General features: G+C 51.2%; 1 protein-coding gene across 1 annotated transcript; it reads left to right on the forward strand.

Annotated features, from left to right (window-relative positions):
• Positions 1 to 206: 206 nt before the first annotated feature.
• Positions 207 to 21,094, forward strand: ARPC2 (actin related protein 2/3 complex subunit 2). Its single transcript, XM_063340475.1, has 10 exons — positions 207 to 414; positions 10,570 to 10,604; positions 11,638 to 11,750; positions 13,792 to 13,837; positions 14,412 to 14,598; positions 15,033 to 15,126; positions 17,416 to 17,542; positions 18,985 to 19,085; positions 19,576 to 19,676; positions 20,652 to 21,094. Exons 1-10 carry the CDS (start codon positions 341 to 343, stop codon positions 20,674 to 20,676), a joined length of 903 nt encoding a protein of 300 aa, XP_063196545.1. The 5' UTR covers positions 207 to 340; the 3' UTR covers positions 20,677 to 21,094.
• The last annotated feature ends 81 nt before the right edge of the window (positions 21,095 to 21,175 follow it).

A 21,175-nucleotide genomic window follows, 5' to 3' on the forward strand; every position in this document is an offset into this window, starting at 1 on the left:
CCCCACCTGGGGGGACCCCCACACCCCGCAGCACCCCCCAGCCCCGGGGGCACCCGCCTGCCCATGCCGACCCCCCCAATTTGGGGTACCCCCGGTGTACCCCCCTCCCCTCCGCCGCCGGCCGCTGGGCGGGGCATCAAGTGACGTCAGCGCGGAGGGCGGGGCGGGCGCGCCTCCGCCGCTGCCGCCGGAGGTTGTCGGGGAGGGGGGGCCGGAAGTGACGCGCGGGCGCGAGAGCGGAAGCGGCGGCGCAGGCTCGGGCGGGTCCCCGGTGCGCGCAGCGGGCTCGGCTCCCTCCGGCCTCGGCGCCCTGAGAGCCCCTCCCCTCCCCGCCACCGACATGATCCTGCTCGAGGTCAACAACCGCATCATCGAGGAGACCCTCACGCTCAAGTTCGAGGGCGCGGCCGCCGGGTAAAGGACTGGGGTTGGGGGGGAGGCGCCGGGACGGGCCTGACTGGGGCGGGGGCGGCGGGGCCGGGCTGGGCCTGGCAGGGGCGGTGGGGCCCGGGCCGCGGGCTGAGGGAGGGGCGGGGACCGCCGGTGTAGGATAGGGGCCCGGGGGATGATGGGGCTGGGCTGGGCGCGGGGGGGTGGTGGGAGTGGTGACAAGGCAGGATGGGGGCCTGGGGAGTGATGGGGGGTGGCACTGAGGAAGGATGGCGGCCTGGGGAGTGATGGGGTCATGGAGAATGATGGGGGAGTGGCACTGAAGTAGGATAGGGGCCTGGGGAGCGATGGGAGCCTGGAGAGTGGGGGGGCTGGCACTGAGGTAGGATGATGGCCTGGGGAGTGATGGGGGCATGGAGAATGATGAGGGGGTGGCACTAAGGTAGGATGGGGGCCTGGGGAGCAGGGGGGGCAGAGCTGGGGCAGGATGGGGGCCCGCGGGGTGAGGGGGGCTGGGGTTGGTGCTGGAGGAGGGTGGGCTGGGAGAGGGTAATTGGGCTGGGAGCGGGGCAGTTGGTCAGAGGTTGGGCATAGTGAAGGGCTGGGGGATGAGGAGGCAAAGTTGGACAAGCAGAATGTGGGGGAGGTTAGTGCAGTGTGGAGAGCCATGGGAGGAGGAGAGAGGTGGGGAGGGTATTGGGGATTGCGGTGTTGAGGCGGGCTGTGGGAGACAAGCTGGAGGAGAGGGCCTGGGCAAGGAGGGAACTGGGAAGGGGGGAAAGTTGAATTTGCAGGGATGTTTGTTTTGGGTAAAGCAGCTTTCAACAGAACGGGCCAAGCGTGGTGCCAGCGCTGGTACAGAATGTGGGGGGGGAGCCCAGGAACAGGAAGCATGTGGGGGGAGCCGTGGCCTCAGCCTTTTGCTTTGGGGGTGGAGAGCAGATTCCAGCCTGCCCCTCTTTACTTTGCCAAGCAGGAGGGATGCAGGCCCACAGGTCTGCCATGGCCCCTGGTGCCAGGCTGGTGGGTGTCCTGGCCTCGGGGGGTGGGTTGGGGGCTGGTTTGCACCTGCATCTCTGTCTGGGACAGCTCAGTTCCTGGGGAGCCAGTGATTATTTTAATGTGAGTGTTGTATCAGGGCTGTAAAGGTGCTTATCTGAGCACAGTTTAGCTCAGAAGAGAGTCCCTTTGTATAAACGTCCTTATCTGCAGCTGAGCTACCTGTAGGCTCCCTGCGCTGTCTGCACTGCACCTTTGTACAGAGACAAAGCCTTGAGAAGCAAAGCAGGGGTGTTATCTCTGAGGTGGAGCCTGCCCTGGCACTTCAAAGAGCAGGGCCCAGGCTGCTCTGGGAAGGGACTCCCCAGGCAGGTGCCTTTTTCTATGTCACCTTTTCCTCCAGTGGCTTTCGAAGCTGTCAGCCTTTTGCGTTCAGAACTTTGACAGAGGCCATTTCCTCTGCTTTCCCCTCTCTGTTGACTTCTTGCTCAATTTTTTTTGTTTTTTGTTTGCTTGTTTGTTTGTTTTTTGGTTTGTGGTTTGGTTTTTTTTTTTTCATAAAATAACCGACAGGCTGTACAGCCTTGCAGGGTAGCTGAGCTGCTCGCAGGCTTTTTATTCTTCTTGAGCCTGATCGTTTAACGCAACAGGTTTCCCCAGAGCATGGGCACCACACTGGGAAGAGAGAGCTCCCAGGTGACCACTATGGTATTGCAGCTGCATCCATTAGAAAATATTACGTGTACAGAGGTTGATAGCTTGTGTCAAAAATGCTCGTTCATCACAAGTCCTTACCGATGCACTTTTCCTGCTGGAGAGAGAAGAATGCACACGCATCCCTGTGTTTGCGTAAATGTGGAGGTGGCAGTCTGCAGGTTTAAACACACCTTGAAACCCTAACTCTGTGCGACCAGAGCTGGGGTTGCTCACTCTGCACCAGCCTGCAGGCCCCCGAAGTTTCGATTTCGCTCTACAGCAAAGCCACCTTGCTTGTGCGTCAGCATGCTTGCCTGGTGTACCGATTGTTCCTGGATCGATTTGTAGTGCAGCTGATAGTGCTCTGCTTCTGCCTCTTAACTCATCTGCAGCATGTTCTTTTCTTTAGATGTCATTTCTAGATAAGTTTTGTGCCTTGAGCGTGTTGCTGGAGGAGAGGAAGTTACTCTACTTCTGCTTTTAGTCTATGCTTGTGCTGGGGCCCTCCTGTCCAGGCAAGCACAGGGCGGAGACAAAGGTCTGAGTTGTACAAGGAGGTGTATTTTTTTTTTTTTCTCTTGGTTTCAAGTCTTTTAGGGAATGGGTGTTATGCAGTATTTATTCATGTGAAATTTCTTTTCCCTCTGGCCACAATTCCAGGGTCATTCCCATTGAGCTGAGCCTGGAAACAGGAGGGTATTTGCTGTATTTCATTATTCTGGTGATGGTTTTCCCAAGGCATGTCTTGGGGACAGACACTGGACAGTCAGGGCAAGGTCAAGCATTGAGGGATTCAGTGACTGGGAGAGGAGTGAGTCTGGACACTCGGACAGAGTTGGTTTTGAGTTATTTGTCCTAAACCAGGAGTAAGGCAGATGCAATGCACGGATTTGTCAATAATGATTGTCTCAGAGCCAGGTGTGCCTGGTGGCTTCAGCGCCAGCCTGGGAGTCGAGCAGGGCGGGGTTTGTTTCCAAATCCTTCACCAGAGACCTGTTCTGTGACGTGGGCTGTGTCACTCCCCTCTGCTTCCCACACCGTGGCCATGATTTAACAGGCTTCCTGCAGAGCTTTCTGGGGCCATCAGGTGAGAGACACGTTGTATTTCCCTGTATCACATAGAACTAGGTCATATTTAGAAGTCAGAGCTAGCAACTGCTCATAACGTTAGTGTTGTATATTATGTGTCAAAATTCGCTCTGCGTGGAGGTCCGTCAGCTGTCTCTGGAGTTCCCAGTGTGGAAGATGCCTTGGCAGGCTGCAGAGATCAGCACTCAAGGCAGGGCCTGAGCCCTATCTTAAGAGTCCTCCCTTGACAAGGCCCTTGGGTCTCGGCAGCATCTGCCTACAAATAGGGTAATTCCAAATTGAGTTTGTTTTTTTTTTGTGGGCAAAACCCATGGAAATCTCACCTCCTTTGACAGCCACCATTGAATGGTGGTGTTTAGATCAAGGTGCTGACAGGTAATGGACTTCAGTGCATCTGTTTTTTTTTTCCTTTATTTAACATTGTAATTTCTTGTTTTAAATACATTTCCTTAAACCAACCACATTTTTAAAATAAAGGCCTAAAGCTACCAGAATCAGAATCTTGAAATAGGTTGAGTTAGGAATTTGCTGCTGAAACTTTCAGGCGTCAAATTGCTGCATTGGGGGAGTACCTGGTCAGTACCTGGAAACAAGTGTGTTGGAATGAGGCACCTCCTGGGCTTTTGTAGGTGTCGAGAGAATAAGCTGTTCCAGAAGCTTTTGGCTAATTCGTTTTGACTTGAGAAATTGCCTAGAAGCTGGAGTCACACTCGTGTTTTCCCATTTCTGACAGAAACGTGATGTGGGGGGATGAGTTCTACCAGTTGGAAGATTTTATTTTTTTTTCTCGTCATTGCTTCCCTTTGCTAACCACACAGACAGAAAAAAACCCAGCAAACAATTTGTGTAAAACATTTTGATGATTGTCTTCTGTGTCTAATGAATGCTCGTTCTCTTTAACACACAGGGAGGAACAGCCTCCAAAAACAGCTTTTCTGTCCAGTTTTGTCCTGCTCTAATTTAACTGACCCTAGTGAAAGTGTCACAGGGCATGGGGTTTCGTTTTCCAGCCATACATAGCTTACCCTAAATCGCAGGTAAATTAATCATCTATCTCAAATTGTTACTTAGTATTTACCCGCTGTGCAAAAGAAAACAAATTCGCATAGCTGGGGAACAGCATGCCTTTTCCCTTGGTTGGGGGCGGAGGGAAGAGAATCTCAAATTAAATTGTCGGTTTCTTTACAGCCTTTAGTTAGGTACAAATCTGCAGGGCTTCATGACTATTAGCCACATAGGAAAACAGCTGAAGCTTGAACTTCCCCGATGTAGAGCGGTTCCTGTGAGCTGGTTGGAGACTTGGGCTGAAGCTGTACCTAGTGCTTTATGGTATTTCCCATTTGCGGTGACTTTGGTGCTTGGCAGCTGTAGAGCTGAGCGCTTCAGACGGGAGGTTGAGCGCTGGGTGAAACTGGGTAACGTGAACTTTGTGATGTGACATGCGATGTGAGTTCATCGTGGGGAGACCGAGGAGCATCTGGAGGCTCTCTGGCACACAGGGAAGGTAGAGGAGCTTCAGGTCCTGTCGGGCCCCGCTGAGAAACTCCCTGCAGGAGTGACTGCAACGATCTGTGGCTCTGGCGCTTCAGGGGAGCTCAGTGGCCCCACCAAAAACAGAGATTGCTCCTCTGGCACCCCTTCCTTCTTGCTGACACAGGCATTTTTGTGGCTTCAGGGGAAACAGGATTGGGGAAGCGACCTAGGTTAAAATTAAAACAGGCAAAACTGGGTATTTTTAGCCCAGATGAGTTTCCTCATCCCATTCATCATACGAAGGCTGCTCGCCATGGTGTAGCTGAGGAGCAGGGATCAGATCTCCCTCCTTCAGCAGCAGTAGCAGGTGCTGGCTCACTGTCCTCACCAGCCCAGCCTGGAGCCGCACATCTCCCCTGGCACAACCTCGCCTGCTGAAACTCAATCTGCTTGACTCTGTGGAGCGCTCGGGCGATGCCGCTGGCAGAAAGCGGTACCCTTGGGTTCAGCGTGGCACGGGCAGCACTGTAAACCTTGGCTGTCTGCCCACATTGATTGAGCGTGCTTGTAGGTGTTTGAGTGTAGCTCCTGGGCTGCCATAGCACATCTGCTTTCAGCCACCGGGGAAGGTGACTTTGCATTAATGGTGGATCATGAACCATCTCTGTCTGGAACTAGGCAGTGCTCTGCTTTCAAGCAGTAGCATGGGGAACAGGAGGGAAAAGCATCCTGGATCCGCAGAGCGTTAGGCTTTAGTAGGTTGTTTTGTCATTGCTCCAGCCTCAGTTTTCATCTCAGGTTCCTGAGAGGGGCCTGCTCCCTATTATCCTCTGAGAACAGTTTTCCCTGCAGCCACTGGTGCTTGACACCAGACAAAAGAGTGTATTAGTTGCTGTACTTAAAGAAATGCAGTGAACGGTGTGTGCAAAATGAGGCTCTCCAGAGACCTGCTGCAGCGCTGGATCACTCCAGGAGGGAGCTGTGGGCTACCTGCCCACAGCTGGAACTGAGACGCACAGGGTGAAGACCTGGCTGGAAGAGGACCTGCGTGCTGTGGGACCAGCCCATGCTTTGTCTGCCGGGAATCCCAACACCTTGCTAACAGCCAGCCTTTTCCAGGCTGCTGGGCTCACAGCAAAGGAGAAGCCTGGGCACAGAGGGGTTGTTTAACAAAGAGGGGAGGGCCAGCATGCGTGGGGGCTGCCATACACTGCTCAGCATTGCCCCAATGGAGTACTCCTTCTCCAGTTCATGGTGGGTGTGCTGTCAGAGCTACGGGAGCTCTTTGATTTCATACACTCCCGCAGCTTACGCAGACTAGCTTTTGTTAGCTGAGCAGGGCCCGGGAGTGGAGGAACTGTTCAGATAATTTTAGACATTGCTTATAATTTTTTTTTATTGGGGTGACCTTTCTGTAGCGAGAGCCTGCAGTCTGTCACTGAATCTGGCTCACTCTCTCCAAACTGTGTGTCGACTCCAGTGATCTGAAAGCTCTGCACAGAGCTTTAAGCTTTGAAATACCCCCTTTCTTTCCCCCCCTTCTCCCCCTCCTCTGGGGCAAGAGATTAGAATATCTGCATGCCTGCAGGTTTTAAAATAATTGCCATCCTCCTTTATTAGGTACAGCCTTAAATGTGATGTGGGAGATGCTTCAGTATGGTTGTCGACCAAGTTTGCATGTAGATCTGTTTAATACAGAAGATGAGAGCTCTGTATAATTACAGTCTTCATTCTTCTGTTCTTAAATTTGTTGTAACATATGGCTAAGAGCCTCTGTGGCCTGAGAATGAAGTGGGGAAGTTTGGAAGTTGTCCGAGTCAAAATTGAGGAAATGCTGTCAGAAAAAAAGATTTGCTATTGCTCTTAAGGGCTTGATGGCGTCTCCACGGGTGCTGTGGATCTTCGTGGATATTCCTCTGGGGTGAAAAATCTGATTTGGAGCTGGCTCTGCGTTAGATAGAGGGAGTGTAGGAGCCATTTGGAGATGAATAGGAGGAATGCGGGCGAGAAGACGTAAAACCTGTCAGGGCCTTTTATTGTTACAACCAGAGGGCAGATGGGATTTGGTGTGGATTTGACTTCAAACCTGATAAGTGTTATCAGAAAATGGACCACTGCCTGGAACAGCTGCCATTTTAGCATCAGTTCAGGCAGGGTTTTGCAGAAAGGGCTGGTCTGTATTTGGTGTTTAGTGCAAAGGGGGGGCCATCTCAGTTATTCCCAGTGTGAGCTGGTTTTATTGTCCGTTCCAGGCAGAGGCAAACAGGGAAGGTTGCTGGGGGAGGCTATGGTTTAGGTATAGTGTTGGGGTGGTAAGGAGCTTGCAGGGAGTCACAGCAGCTCTCCGCCTCAGGAGCGGATGGTCTGTACTGTCTGAAATCCTCTGAGCGTAGCCAGGCTTTAGTCTGGTTCTCCGAGACTTGAATCAGGGCTGGAAGTGAACCCCAAATGAGTTCACAGCTGCCTAGAGCACCACTTCAAAGTAAAACTTGAAAAAGGATGGCTGGGATTTACAGTCACTCTGCGCCGAGCTGCTAAACTGATGATTCTCACCATGGTGTGGATGGGTCTCATCTCAGGGGCAGGGGGCACTGGGGCATGCTGGACCAGGGAGAGCTCTTCGGGATCCCACCAGTAACTGGATGGTAACTGGTACCCACCCCACAGCAGCACAGGCCCAGGCCCATTGTGCATCCCCTGCGTGAAGCCTTCGCCTGCACGAGAGCAGGGCAGGCTGGGAGGACTAAACATGGCGAGGACATTGCTGGGGCTCCGCAGGGTGTTCGACATGTCCCCGCTGCTATTTCTGTTGGCGGAAGATGGGGTTGAGGGGTGGTGGAGGGGAAGTGATTGCGTGTGTGTGACCTGCGGCGTCCAGAAGCCACAGGAGGCTGGAGGTGAGAGCTCCTCTCCCTTCTGTCTCTGGACTTCTTGATGGAGGAACAACAATTCGGGTAGCAAAAGGGGTGGTTTTTCTGTTGTAGAAAGGTTTTAAGTAGCCAGGATAGTTTTGGTGAGGTGAGACAGAGAAATAAATAGAAGCACTTTAAACTTAGGGGTCGTAACGCTGCTGAACTGTTAAGGGCTAAGAGAGCATGTTTCCCTCCCAGCCATGCTTCTGATGTCCTCCCCTGGGCAGGGCCAGGCCTGGGTTGCTCAGGTGTATGCCAGGCGAGGCAGAAAAACCACCCTGCAGTAGATGATGGGGCCAGGGTGTCTGCGAGAAGCTCTGTATGCGGCTCACGTGAGCTCTCGCTTCACTGAGGCTGTGCGCCGGGAAGCAGTTGAATATTCAGCACCCAAAGTTCTGCCCAGTTACCTGCTTTTCCCTTAAATATCTCCCCTTCTCGCCATCCCCAAGTACAAGAACGGAGCCACTTGGGAAATCGGCGTTAAAATAACTTCTCTAAGACATCATGCCTGCGCGATGAAATGTTCAGAAATGGGGCCGTGTCAGCCGTAAGCTTTTGTGTGCAGAACAAAGGCTCGTGCAGAGCCATTAACTGACTTTGGGTACGTGGTCTCGCATGGCTTCCTAAATAACGCAACGAGTGATCTTGCTGCCATCCCCTGGGATACTGGGCAAGCGAGCAGGGGATCATTGTCCTTCCTCGGCAAAACCACTCCAGTGCTCGCTGGCTGTCAGTTTCTTCCCTGTGTTGCTCGGAGGGAGGTGCTGTGTCTGGAGGCTCTGCTGGGAGACAGGGCTCCAGGAGGTGTCAGCTCCATGCGCATGAGGAATATGGGGTTTGAACGGTGTAACTCTGAGAAGATGGAATAGAGGTTTAAGGATGCATCGCCTTTAATATTCCTAGCTCTCATGTGCCTGACTGCGCTATCTTTAAAGCTTCCTACATAGGTTTCTTTTTTTATAAAAATTTATACTGCCATCCAAGCTGATTCCCAAATCTGAGTGTGGTGCTCTAAAAGAAGAATGCGTCTGCATCAACTGACCGAGTGGGATTGGCGGGATTTTCTTTCATCTGTGCTCTGAGCAGTCCTCAGTGAGCAGAAGTGGCTTGGATGTGGCTTGGTGAATTGCCCCCCTTTCCAAGAGCCAGGTTTGAATACGCAGCCAGGGATACCCTGTGAGCCTCCATCTCAGTCCCGACTAGAGGGGAAGATGAGAGCGCGAGAGGTTGCAGATAGCTGGCATAGCTTATAAACTAAAGGGCCTGCCTTGGGTACACTCGCACCTCTTCTTTCAAGTGTGTGGTTTTTATCTTCAGCGATGCAGCGCTAAAGACGGAGGCTCTCCAGCCTCCTGACAAAAAAGGGCTGTTGCTTTTCACAGCTAATAACTTTTAAGAAGCAGCAATGTCTCATCGTTTCCACTTATGATCTCTGGCTGGGGGTTAATTCCTCCCTTTCTGCCCAAGTAAAATGTTGTTGACTGGGTGTGTGGTCTGGGATCAGTGCTGTTCAGTCAGTGCCTTGGTCTCCCTGCATTGCCTGTCTTGAGTTTTAGCACACTGTGGTCATTCCTGGCTTCCAGGAATGAGGCTGTCTGTAGAGAAGTTGATGGAAGAACATAATTTCTGATGGGGAAAAATCATTAAAACCTTTCCAGAATACAGTTAGGAAAAGCAGAAATTGAGTCATCACTTCCCCCACCTTTCTTACTGTATGTACCAAGGTGTAGCCGGTATCCAGCAGCAGACACGTGCTTGAAAGTTTCAGCAAAAAGGTTGGTGCTGGTCTCTGGGCAGCGGCAGCATAGTTGAGATCACAAGGCTGACTCGACACACTGGCTTTGGTTTGGGGAGTTATTTCAGTACATTGGTTCAGATGGGTGTGAATGAACTGTTTTAGAGGCTAGATTTCTGTTGGTAGCATCATTAGCCTGTACTCTGTTTAATACCAGCCGCTTCTGAAAAATAAACAGAGGTACACTGTGAAAGAGCAGTAGCAGACTGGCATTTTTATCCTGGTCTCATTTTCCACCGCTGCTCTCAGTGGTGGAGGTACCTTTGCATTGCTCCCTGTTGGAGAATGACCTATTAATACCGGTTCCCTCAGAGCTGCCAAAGCAATTATGTAGTGCCAGTCCCAACAAAATCACTTTTCAGAAGCAGTTAAGTCTTTTGTGGGATACTACTCTTCTATAGATCACGGGCAAACTGGCAGAAAGGGTTTGTTAAGATGCAATTAAATCTTCATACCCATGGTGTAAAAAGTGATGTGCCGTTGGATTGCAAGGTGCTCTTGTTGCTGATCAGGAATCCCAAGGAGCACGCTGGGCAGCGTTAGGGCAAACCCAGATCTACAGCTTTTCCTGCAGAAGTAGTTGGTGTTAGTGTTGGGTGTTTCAGAAGGGATGCAGGGGCTCAGGATGAAATACACATCTGGAAAGTTTCCTTCTGTGACTTGCTCCTAGTTCTGAACTTGGAGAAGGGATCTTCTCTGATATTCTTTAATATCAATGTGTTTGCAGAGCTGCTGCCGATGGTGAAGGGGGCACCAAGTCAGGAAGGATTGCTTAGCCTCTAAGTCCCTTCCATGAACTGGTATCATAGGAACTTGTAGAACAGCCTCTGTCCCCAAACCTGTATTGTAGCAGTTCTATTCGGAGAATGCACTTGTTAAAACAAACTCCTTAGTGGCAAGTAGCTTTTTCAGACATTTCTAGCTGGAAATCTGCGCTCTCAAAATCTAATAATAAACCACAAATAATAACAATCTGTGACAGCTTTGAGGCCTATTTTATATCATCTGGGGTAAAACTGATGCTTATAGGAATGGGGAGACGTCTGAGATATGTTGTCAAAGGTTACCTGCCAGTTGAAGAGCTGGAGTTAGAAGGGTTTTTAGATAGAGCTACTTGTGAGAAATAAGGCATTAGAAATGAATCCCCTTTCCTTCACAGCTTGGAGGCTGCTGTTTGAGTTCTTATTTACCTCCTTTGTTTTCTTTGCCTTTTAGAAATAAACCAGAGGCAGTAGAAGTAACATTTGCAGGTAAGCTCCACAGCTCTTTTGACTTCTCTGAAAAAAGGGCTGGCTTGAATGGTCTGCCCACGGTTACGCCCAGTGTGCCCAAATTCACACAGCACCGCTGCGGGGAGAGGAGAGACACTCTGGGGCAGCCGGTGGGGGCACCCTGCACCATCCCCAGGGCTGGGGCTTTGTTGGCTGCCACGCTCTTTTCTCTGTGTGCCTGCTGTCTCTGGGCCTTTCCCCACAGTGGTGAGTTCAGTGGTGGCATCGCTTTGTTTGGCGCGTGTGTGCTACATAACTCTTTTACCTCGCCTGTTCTCCAGTCCTGCCCTTGATGATACTTGTTATTATGTCTTTAGCACCATCTGGTTTGGGTTGTTAGAAAGCTGGCTCAGGGTGACAGGCAAGATGAATTCATTGCCTGAAGTTTGCTCTCCAGGATGAGAAGTGCCAAGGAAGTTCAAGTGTTCATTCAGCAACTGGTTTTTATTTTAATTTATTTTTTGCTTCTGTTATCAAGAATCTATGTAAGCTGCAGAGCTCCGCAGGGAAGTGGAGCTTGCTAGGTAGCTGGAGGGTTGCCTTTCCCTGCCTTCTGCCCTCCCTGCCCGTTCTGCAGTGAAGTGGAAGCTGTCTCAGCAGGCAGCAGCTGAGCTGCCTTTGCTGGCAGAGATGTTTTCTCCTCCAGGCTGGAGCTCTGGCCTGGTGGGCATGTCAGTCACTTTCTGTGCTGGCCATCCAGAAGGCTCCCGTCTCTGCGTGTTTGTATCCTCGTGCATTGAGCACAAGCAGATTTGCCGGGGATGCTAAATGACACTAGACTAAAGCTTTCTGTGATGGACAGATGTCAAAACTGTTTCAGCCCTTTGAATGATAACAGGTCTCCCTACATGACGTTACCACTTTCCTTAATTAGGGGTTTCTTTCTTGATGTATGTGTGAGGGCTGGAGCAGGGGGAACGGTGTCACTTTATGCAGTTCCTAGAACATGCATGGAAAACCTTCCTCAGAAATAGGACCTGGTTCCCTCATGTTTCTCACACTTGCTTCATAGACTTTGATGGAGTCCTTTACCATATTTCAAACCCCAATGGAGACAAGACAAAAGTGATGGTCAGTATTTCTCTGAAATTCTACAAGGAACTCCAGGAACACGGTGCTGATGAGGTGAGTGAGCATCTTTGGACCTTGAACCTACGAATACTGTCTTAGCATGTGCAATGTCCACGGGATGTTGATGAATCTAACGTCTAACGCTTCGAGAAGTATCTGTACTCTGATCTCATGCTGGTCAAAGGAGCAGCCCTGTGCCAACCAGGAGTCCCACTTTGCTGTAAGACAAGGGCAAAGTGTGTTCACACTCTCTTATGAAGTCGTCTTTTATGAACCTACAGCCTGAAAGGAGAAAGGCATCACTAGTTTTGAAAGTCAAAATGAGTGCGAGGCCTGACCATGTAGAAATATTTTCCCTGATCGATGTGCTGAGCTAACGAGTGAAGGAAGGTGCCAAGACAAATCCAGAGTCCCATGGCACTACTCTTCTGACTCTAACCACTCTTGAGAGCGAGTGATGGGCTCCTGCTGTGTCTGCAGACCTTGATCTGCAGACTGTCTGGTTCCTTTTTTGCTGCTGCTATGTGAAGTAGCAGGTTCAGTTCCTGTTGAATGGGCCGGGGCTGCAGAGGGCCATTTATGGTAGAAAGAAGGAGCCTCTCTGAGCTGTGGTTGGGCGGCGAGGCAGGAAGTGTGACTCAGTTCCTGAGTCAGTTTTCAAATCTCCGCATGGTAGCAAATGGGGTTCACCCAAGGCTCTTCAGCAGGCTTTTGCCTCAGAGTGTCTCTCTGTGGAGGAAAACAAGGAAAGTGCTCCATGAGTTTATTGTGGGTCTGACAAGAAACAGATGATTTGAACCTAAAGTGAATTCCTGCAAGTTGCTGCAAGACCTACTAAAGTCAGAGTAAATATGGCTGAGTGTCCTGCTTTCCTGGTTCCTGTATGCAGAGCTTCCTAGGGACGGCATTGCCTGCTACTGAAGGTACTGCCGCTGGCAAACAAGAGAGACAAACAGCCCCAATGGTCAATCCCTCCCAGCGTGTTTAGTGAGAATTGGTATGGTGTGTGATCCCAAGAGAACCGCTGTGGTGGGCAAGTGGCTGACACCATTCTGCACCAGCAGCCACTGCAGTTGTGGTGGAAGGCAACTTCCCAAGCTTTTAAAGGAAAATGGGATCTTTGCAGGACTGCCTTGGGAGTGCTGACTAAATAGAAATTACATTTTAAATTTCCAGTTAGCAAACTGTTGCTTTCTGTGCTTCCCTGGAGATGATGGAGCTTGTTTCTGCTCCGTCTTTGGTGAAACCCCGCAGTGAGGAGCGCAAAGTGGGGTTCCTGCTAAGACAGAGCATCTCCCTGGGCTGCTGCAGGCAGGCTCCCTGCTGAGAGGAGGTTTTGGCATGTGGAGAGACCGTACATCCTCTCTGCGTGGTAGTGGGTGTCATCCCAGGAGGGCCGGTTCTGCCACAGCGTTGTTGCGTTCTTCTCTGTGAAATACCTCCTGTTCCCGGCCCCCTCATTGACACAGAGCTATGGCTCAGCTGAAAATTGCCATTGATGTAAAATTCAGCAGTGATTATGTTTGAAGAAAGGTTTTTGCTGTGCTGTAGGCGTCTGTGCTTCTGAGAGGCATCCAAGCTGCCTGGCAGTTTCCTCTCCATCACCATCTGTGCCGTGCGATAGGCTGAGACAGAGTGGGCCATCGCCTGGCCACGCTGTGCCTGACCCTTGCGCTGCACTTGCCTTGCCGCAAGGAAGGGGACAGGGCACGCTTTGCATCTGCCTTTGAATGGGAAGAAGGGTCGTAGCCCTCAGATCTGTTGTGTCAAGCGCTGCTGACAGTTCTCCTTTGAAGGCCTGAGGTGTATGGAAGGGATTTTCTTCCCCGCACAAGTTCAAGACTACCAAGAACTTTAAAAAGTTCCAATTTTGAGTCCTGTCCTGCAGTGCATACCCTGACAGTGGGGTTCAGGGAGCTCTGCCTAGAGCAGGAGCAGCCAATAATACTAGAAGCCAATGACTTAATATTTGTCCAAGTTTACTTAACTAGGGGAGGCAGATGCTGTAATTTGATGTTCCTAAATGAAGACCAAACGTGTGCAGGAGGAAGCAGCTCTGATAGCTTGTGCCCTTAATGTTTCATTTCTTCCCTAGGTATTGAAGAAAGTCTATGGAAACTACTTGGTAAATCCTGAATCAGGTAACCCTGTGATAACATTTACTCTGTGTGTGTGTGTGAATACAATTCCAAAATTACTTAAGTCACCTCAGAAATCTCAAATGAAGGCTGCGCTTCAAGAGCTTGATATCTGAGGCTCTCTGTACAATGAATGGCAATTTAAAAGGTGGCTCAGGTACATCAGGGCTGAAGGAGCTTGCAGCACAAGCTGTAATTCTTGACGCAGCCCTCCTCCACAAAGCCTCTGTTCCTCACAGTTGGGGTCTTTGTTCTTCTCAAAGACGCTTTGTGAGACACAGGAAAACCATGGTTACCTGTGACAGCATCTCTTCCTACTTGCTGCGAAAACTTGGGAGCAGCTCAGCCAGCACGTGTGTCTGGGAGCTCAGGAAGGAGCCCCAGGAGCGTTGCCATGGCCACGTGCCGAGTTCAGGCGTGGCTTCTGGCGATGCATGGAGTGGGAAGCACTCACTCCTGGGATTTCTGGGAGGGCTTAAGGCAAAGGTGGAACTGTACGTGTCTCTTTCCAGAAGATTTCTCTGGCTTTGTTAAGGCCGTGCATAGATTATTAAGGTTAGTGGCTGTCCTTCCCCAGGTTACAATGTCTCTTTGCTCTACGACCTGGAGAACCTTCCTGCAGACAAGGATGCTATCGTGCACCAAGCCGGCATGTTGAAGCGCAACTGCTTTGCCTCGGTCTTTGAGAAGTATTTCAAATTCCAGGAAGAGGGCAAAGAAGGAGAAAAAAGAGCTGTCATCCACTACAGGGACGATGAGACAATGTAAGTGCTCAAACTAAGCAGCACGGGGAGTCGGACAGCTGTCAGTATGCTCTGCTCTTGCTCACAGCTGTAGGTTGTGGTGGAAAGTCAGGAAATCCTACTGCCCTGTGCTTTGGCAGGGTAATAAAGGCCTGTCCTAGGCTGTTAGAAGTATCCATTGAGGGTAATGCTCATCCCTCGGGCTGCAGGGATGTTACACAAGAGTCTCTGTCAGTAGCAGCACTTGTGGCTGCATGCAGGAGAGGAACTGGCCGTTCCCAACAGAAATGTTTTGCTCCCTGTAAATACTGTCTTGAGAGAGGGGAAATTTTCAGCAGACAGGCCTGTGAATGGTTGTTGAATCTACTTGACCTAGTCACATGGTTGCTTCCTCATCCAGTTGTAACTCTTAGCTCCTGTTCACAGCTGGGTTCTCCTCTCTCACCCACCTGCAGGTATGTCGAAGCAAAAAAGGATCGCGTCACAGTTGTGTTCAGCACGGTATTTAAGGATGACGATGATGTGGTGATCGGAAAGGTGTTTATGCAGGTATGGAAAATGACTGCAGGGAAAGGGGCTGGTCTTCAATTCACACGCCTTCTTGCTCGAAGCAGCATTGCCAAACAAGCAGATGTTAGGCTGAAGTGAGCTCAAGTGAAGTTTAATGCACGTAAAGCTTTGTAAGGCTACAGGCTGCGCTGGGATGGAAGAACCATGTTAACAGGTGTAGGTGGTGTATTTTCTAATCCAGGCTCCTGCGTTGGCATCTTTATTATCAATGGTCTTGCTTGTATGGACAATGGATGCTTGTATGGACAATCAAGCATACTATGTGTTACAGATGAGGAGCACCACGGTGAATACTTCAGTGTCCACCTTGAGGCCCTGTAGTGTGACAAGTTGTAGTGTAGAGATCACCAGCCAGCTGAGGAGCTGAGCGTGGTGGGGGGCTGCAGAGGGAGAAGAGGGGTGAGGCGATGTTGTGCCATGCCTGATGGTGCTGAGAGTTGTCTTCACCTCGAAGTTTGTTCCTGCTATTGCTCAAATGCTGTAGAGAGACTCAGCAGCTCAGTGTGGCTGCTCTCACATGCTGTTATGGGCTCTCAAATTTGAGCTTTTCAAAGCTATGAATTCGCTTAGTTCGTGGGCTTGAGTCAACCATCATAATGCCAAGTACTTCTGGACTCAGCTACGCTTTGCAACTGCCACTTAGCTGGGAAGCATTCAGAGGCCCATACTAAACACTTCGTGTGTCTGTTAGCGACTGTGTGCAGCCTGTGGAGACTGAGACATTTGCTTACAGCTGGGGAAGGCTCAGTGCATGCTGGTGTGTGTGTTCATCTGTGTTGCTGGCCCATCTCGCTCACCTTGTGGCTGCTGAAGCACCTGGGGAGCCTCCTGCACAGGTACAGCCGTGGAGCTGGGCCCTGCAGGGTGTTCCAGGGCTAGAGGAGCTTTAGCCCATCTGTTCAGGGGTGCCAGGCCATTCTGCTGACAGCAAGTTACTGATCTGGTTTGCTGGATACCAGTTTACCTGTCTTTGGGGTCATTAGAACAGGGTGTGTGGTGATGGGAGTCTTATCTCGCAGCTCTGCTCACTGTGTTCTTTAGCTACAGGCAGGGCATCCCCACCAGCATATCCCACAGCCTGGAATTCAGCTTTTAAAATGGGGAGGGAGGCGTGAGATGAACAAAACAGGGTTTGTGAGGCTCCTGGGGAGATGGCAGAGCTTCAAGGCAGCAGCTGTCCCAGAGTCTCCATGTCCCGAGTTCTTGGTTTTTACAACAGCAAACCCTGCTCCTGCCCAGCCACAAGAATTTCCACTGTGAGTCACGATGGCTCCTTCCCCCCAGCTATTGCTCTTGCATAACGCAGGCCGGTCGGGCATGGTGGCTGCTCATCTGGGCTCTCGTGGAGAAAATTTGACCATTAACTACCAGTGAAGCTGTTTGAACCATTTCACCCTCTGGCATAAGCAAGTGGAAGTGCAAGCTAAGCATTTTATTAAGGAAACTCCAGTGAGCTCCTCAGTTCTCTAAAAGGGGCACGGATGCTCCTGCTCTTCCTAGCGTGAGCTGTGCTCAGAAGGGAGGAGAGGCCGAGGGGCCGAGGGTGGCTGCTGATGTGTAGGTTGGGCTGGGGGTCAGCGAGGCAGAGGAATGGTGTCTGGACTTTGCCAGCCCTGCGTAGGGACAGTCCTGTAACTCCTGAAATGTGGAGCCAGTTCATTTAATATGAGGTGGGGGTTGTGCTGCTGTCAGAGAGGTTGCCTGGCAGAAGGAATCTCCCTGCCTGGAGGTATTGTTTCAAGATGTAGAGGTGTTAGGAGGAGCAGGCTTCACACAAGCTTCAAACCCTCTAGATGCCTCTTAATGCCTCGGCAAAGACTCCTGGTGGGAGATGCGTTCTCAAATGGCAGAACCTTTATGCTGGGTGCAGTGGAGACCTTGCAGCCTTTTTGGAGAATTTCCCTTCCTCTGGAGTGGTGGGTGCTGCCTGCTTTTACTGGAAGGGTTGATGGTGTTGACTTTCTGGCAGGAGCTGTGCTGTCTCATGTACTTGCTCAGAGGTGTCACTTCCACAAAACACCTGTGGCAGGAATTGTGACACTGAAAGCCACCCCAGCTGAGGGGCACATGTAAACTTGGGACAGCTGTGCATTTTGGTGTGGTTTTGCTGGGAAAAAGGACTGTTTTCTAGAAGTTTGGCCTGATGGATTTCGCCCATGCAGGGAAAGGTGGGAAATCTCCTGCTCAGTTGCCCTGTGGGGGTGGGGACACCCCATTTGCTTTCCTGAAGCGTCACAGTGGGTCTCACCTTCACTTTGTCTTGTTCAGGAGTTCAAGGAGGGTCGCCGGGCCAGTCACACAGCCCCACAGGTGCTCTTCAGCCACAGGGAGCCGCCCTTGGAGCTGAAAGACACAGACGCAGCCGTCGGCGACAATATTGGCTACATCACCTTTGGTAAGCAGGCAGCTCTGCAGCCTGGGGACGTTCAGGGAGGAGAGAGATTCCTACTGCTACATGAAAAACTAAAAGGAATTCATCTTCCCTGAGTATTCAGTGGGTCACTGGGGGCTGAAGGGACTCTGGAGTCACATTGTCCATTGTCTGCCCCCTTCAATCCCTCATGTCCGGCGTGTCCCTTTGCTGTATCAGGCCACCTCAGCTCTGCTCTGGGCAAGAAAGCATGGAAGTGGACAGTGAGACATTTAATGTCTTATAAAATAAGGTCAGCATTTGGGAGCAAGGGAAGGGCGATTTTGCTGTGATATTGTGGAAACTGAAGGTTTCTTGTGGGAGGTTTCCTGTGAGTGTATTTGTAGCTTGTCCAGCTGCAGACACCTGTGTAGTGTTTGAGCAGTAGGGGCAATCAAAGGGCAGGAGCGGGGCAGCGAGTTCTGCTTCTCTGTCTCTCTTCGCTCTGGGCCAAACACTTCCATCTCTGATAAGCCATTTTCCCCTGACTGCAGAGGTAGTGGCCAGCAGAGTCACCACTTCCTCCTGGGCAGCAATGCTGATGGCTGAGCTGAGGAGTCCAAACCCTGCCCTGTTCAAAGGGAAAGGTCTCTTCCTGAGAAATTGGGGGTCATGTTTGGATCTGCCCTTAGGGTTTCTCTCAGGCTGGCATTCCTGCAGTTCAGAGCTCAGAGGTAGAGCACAGACATTGCAGGGGAAGGTGAAGTTAGCACTGCCCTCCTCCCATGCCGGGAATGGTTCCCTGTGGTTAGGGCAGCTCCTCAGCTATGGGAGGGCTGTCTAATGGCAGGTCTGGGACTGCAAGCAAAACTTCATTCTTGTCGAGATGCAATTTCCCTGTTATCTGATCTGACAGTCCCAGGTGAGATCATCACTCAGACAAAAAGCTCTTTCATGGATCTTGGGATACTTAGCACAGCACCAGCCTGTGGAAAGAGCAAGCCACCAAACCCCTGCAGTAACCAAGCCTGGCTCTGTCACAGGGCCAGTAAGCTGTCGGCAGGGATCTACAGCTGATTTCGAGATGCAAGGGCAGACTGAATCTTGAAATCAGTTGAGCAGCCTTGCCATCATCTGCCTCCCACCTTTCTCCTCTGTTTTGCTTCTCACAAGCACTGAAGTAGCGTCATGCAGTTTGCTACTGTTCCATCACCTCTGGGCACTTGGCCTTAACATGCATCCTCTGGAGTGCACAGCTGTGTCCAGGCTCCTGCGGGCAATATGGAAAAGTGCTGCTAAACCCTGTGTTTAAAATCACAAGTGCTGCTTAATCTTGTTATGTGTCACAGTAAAGGGCTCTCTGTAGAGGGCAAAGTAGGTGTTTAGAGCAGCGCGCCCTGAAGCCTCCAGCACTGGAGGAACCCAAAGCCCTTTGGTGGCCTCGGGGTGCGGGGGTACTAACGGTTTGTGTCGCCCTCTTCTTTCAGTGCTGTTCCCCCGTCACACCAATGCTGCTGCCAGAGACAACACCATAAACCTGATCCACACATTCCGGGACTACCTGCACTATCACATCAAGTGCTCGAAGGTACCGAGGGGACAGGGCTGGGGGATACAGGGTAGCTTCAGCCCCTCTAGCCTAGGTGCTGCAGGAGGCGACCACAGGGCAGGGGTGCTGCCCTGAGAACTTGCTAGGATCTGGCATTGCCCTCCCCAGTCACACAGGGGTGGCAAATGATGCATCATCACCTTCTCCCAGTTCTCTGGCACAGGCAGTGCCCGTTTACTTCCCATCCTAGCAGTGAAGTAGGGTTTGGTTTTTTTTTTTTTTTTCCCCCCTTTGAATCCAGTTTTTTTTCTGGGAACAGAAGTAAGGGTAATTGTTCAGTGAAATCTGGCTTTGACCAGGGCTCAGGTGGTAATTTTCACTGTTGCCTCCTGAGCTCCCCTCGTAGCACCGTGGCTGTGCAGAGCCAGGTGCTTTCCCAACAAGGAGCAGAAAGATAGCTCCTGTCCTGAAATCTCAGATGTGAAGACAGGATCCTGACATGTCCCTGTTCTGTCCCAATGAAATGCAGGCCTATATTCACACGCGTATGAGGGCGAAAACATCAGATTTCCTCAAGGTGCTGAATCGTGCCCGTCCAGATGCAGAGAAAAAAGAAATGAAAACAATCACGTGAGTAGCAAAGTGGGGTCTGGCTGTCTGTTTCCCTGCCAGCCACGAGCTTGCTCCTTCTCAGCTTGGCGTGCTCCGGTTTGGGGAGAACTAGGATGCTGTGGGGGTGTCCAGACCAGGGCTTGATGTGCTGGGACCCCATCAGAGAGAGGAAGGGGGTGTTTCATAGCAAGGTGCTTGCCTTGGTGCCTCGAGGTGAAAGACTGGATCAGGATGTGTTGGCCTCCTGGGGATCCCTGTGCTCCCTCCACCACACTTGCTTACTGCCTCGTGTGTCCTTAGCAGGAGCTGGGTCTGTAGCACAACCTGTGCCAGCAGGTCCGTTCCAAAAGAAGGCCCATGCACGGCTCTGCAAGTCCTAGTGTCACCACTCTCCCACCCAACACGGTGGTGGCATCCATAGGACTTTTCCCCCATTGCATTAGAGCTGGTTGATGGACTCTGGGGTCAGCTCCACGTCACAGGGGAGAGTGACCAGGTCCTTCCTGGGGGGTTGCAGGCGCTGGAGTGGGTTTGTGCTGCCCAGTGGGTCTGCAGCTTCTCATAGCCCTTGGCCAGCAGATGGCTGGGGCCAGGAGCACTCTCGGGCCACTGTGCTGGCTGGCTGGCTCCCTCTTGTGAATAAAGCTGCCCAGAGGAACGTGGGTGGAGGAGAACAGTTGTATGAACACATTTCCCTTGTGTCCTTTACCCTCTGCTGATCCCAGAGCACCTTTATGTCCTCTTTCCCCGTGTCCTGGCATGTCCCCTTTGTGTTCTGCTCCAGGGCAGAAGCACTGTCCCCTGTTCGAAAGCCCTCCCCTCCCCACAGCCCTGTGAGCTGGTTCTGCAGCTACAAGTGCCTGCAAGCTCTGAACCAGTGGTACCTGCCTGGCTTTGAGAGCTCAGTGCAAGCGTGTGTCCCACAAAAAGCCCTGTAGCCACCCCGGGCCAGTGCCTGGGGGGCTGTGCTGACCTCTCTCTGCATCCATTCAGGGGGAAGACATTCACAACCCGTTAACGCCAGGGTCTCTGAGGCTGCCGTGGAGGATGAAGGTTGGGGCACTTGCTACCTGATAATCGTAGCTTTTAATGTTGCACCTCTGTGGGCTCATAAGGAATTCAAGCAATCGGGGTCTGTTTGTACGACAGTTTGGGGAGTAATCTGCAGAAACGAGCTGTGCTTGCGAGGACTCGATCGTTCCAAGAAACAAAACCTTAATTCCAGTTTGATTGACTTAATTTCTTTTCTTTTTTTAATTTTTTTTTCCTTTTCAAGCTGTTTCGCTTTGCAATATGTTACCGGAAATAAGTTGCAGTATTTCTTATGAGAATAATGCAATATTAACTTGTTTTCTTCTGAGTATTTGAGTTGAAAACTCCTGTATCTGAAGAAATACTGTTGGGGTTCATTAATAAAGGAGATCTTTCTATCTTAAGGGGCTGTGGGGCTTTGGCTTGTCAGTGCCTGTGGCCTTGCCCTGAAGGGGGTGTTTGGAGTCACAGGCGCAAGGGGGTTA

Source organism: Chroicocephalus ridibundus, chromosome 7, assembly GCF_963924245.1.
Source record: "Chroicocephalus ridibundus chromosome 7, bChrRid1.1, whole genome shotgun sequence".
NCBI lineage: Eukaryota > Metazoa > Chordata > Aves > Charadriiformes > Laridae > Chroicocephalus > Chroicocephalus ridibundus.

Coding starts and splice junctions, on each gene's coding strand:
- ARPC2 (XM_063340475.1), top strand. CDS start 341: ATGATCCTGCTCGAGGTCAACAACCGCATCATCGAGGAGACCCTCACG. Junction 19,086..19,575: donor ATCACATCAAGTGCTCGAAG/GTACCGAGGGGA, acceptor AATGAAATGCAG/GCCTATATTCACACGCGTAT. Junction 19,677..20,651: donor AAAGAAATGAAAACAATCAC/GTGAGTAGCAAA, acceptor GCATCCATTCAG/GGGGAAGACATTCACAACCC.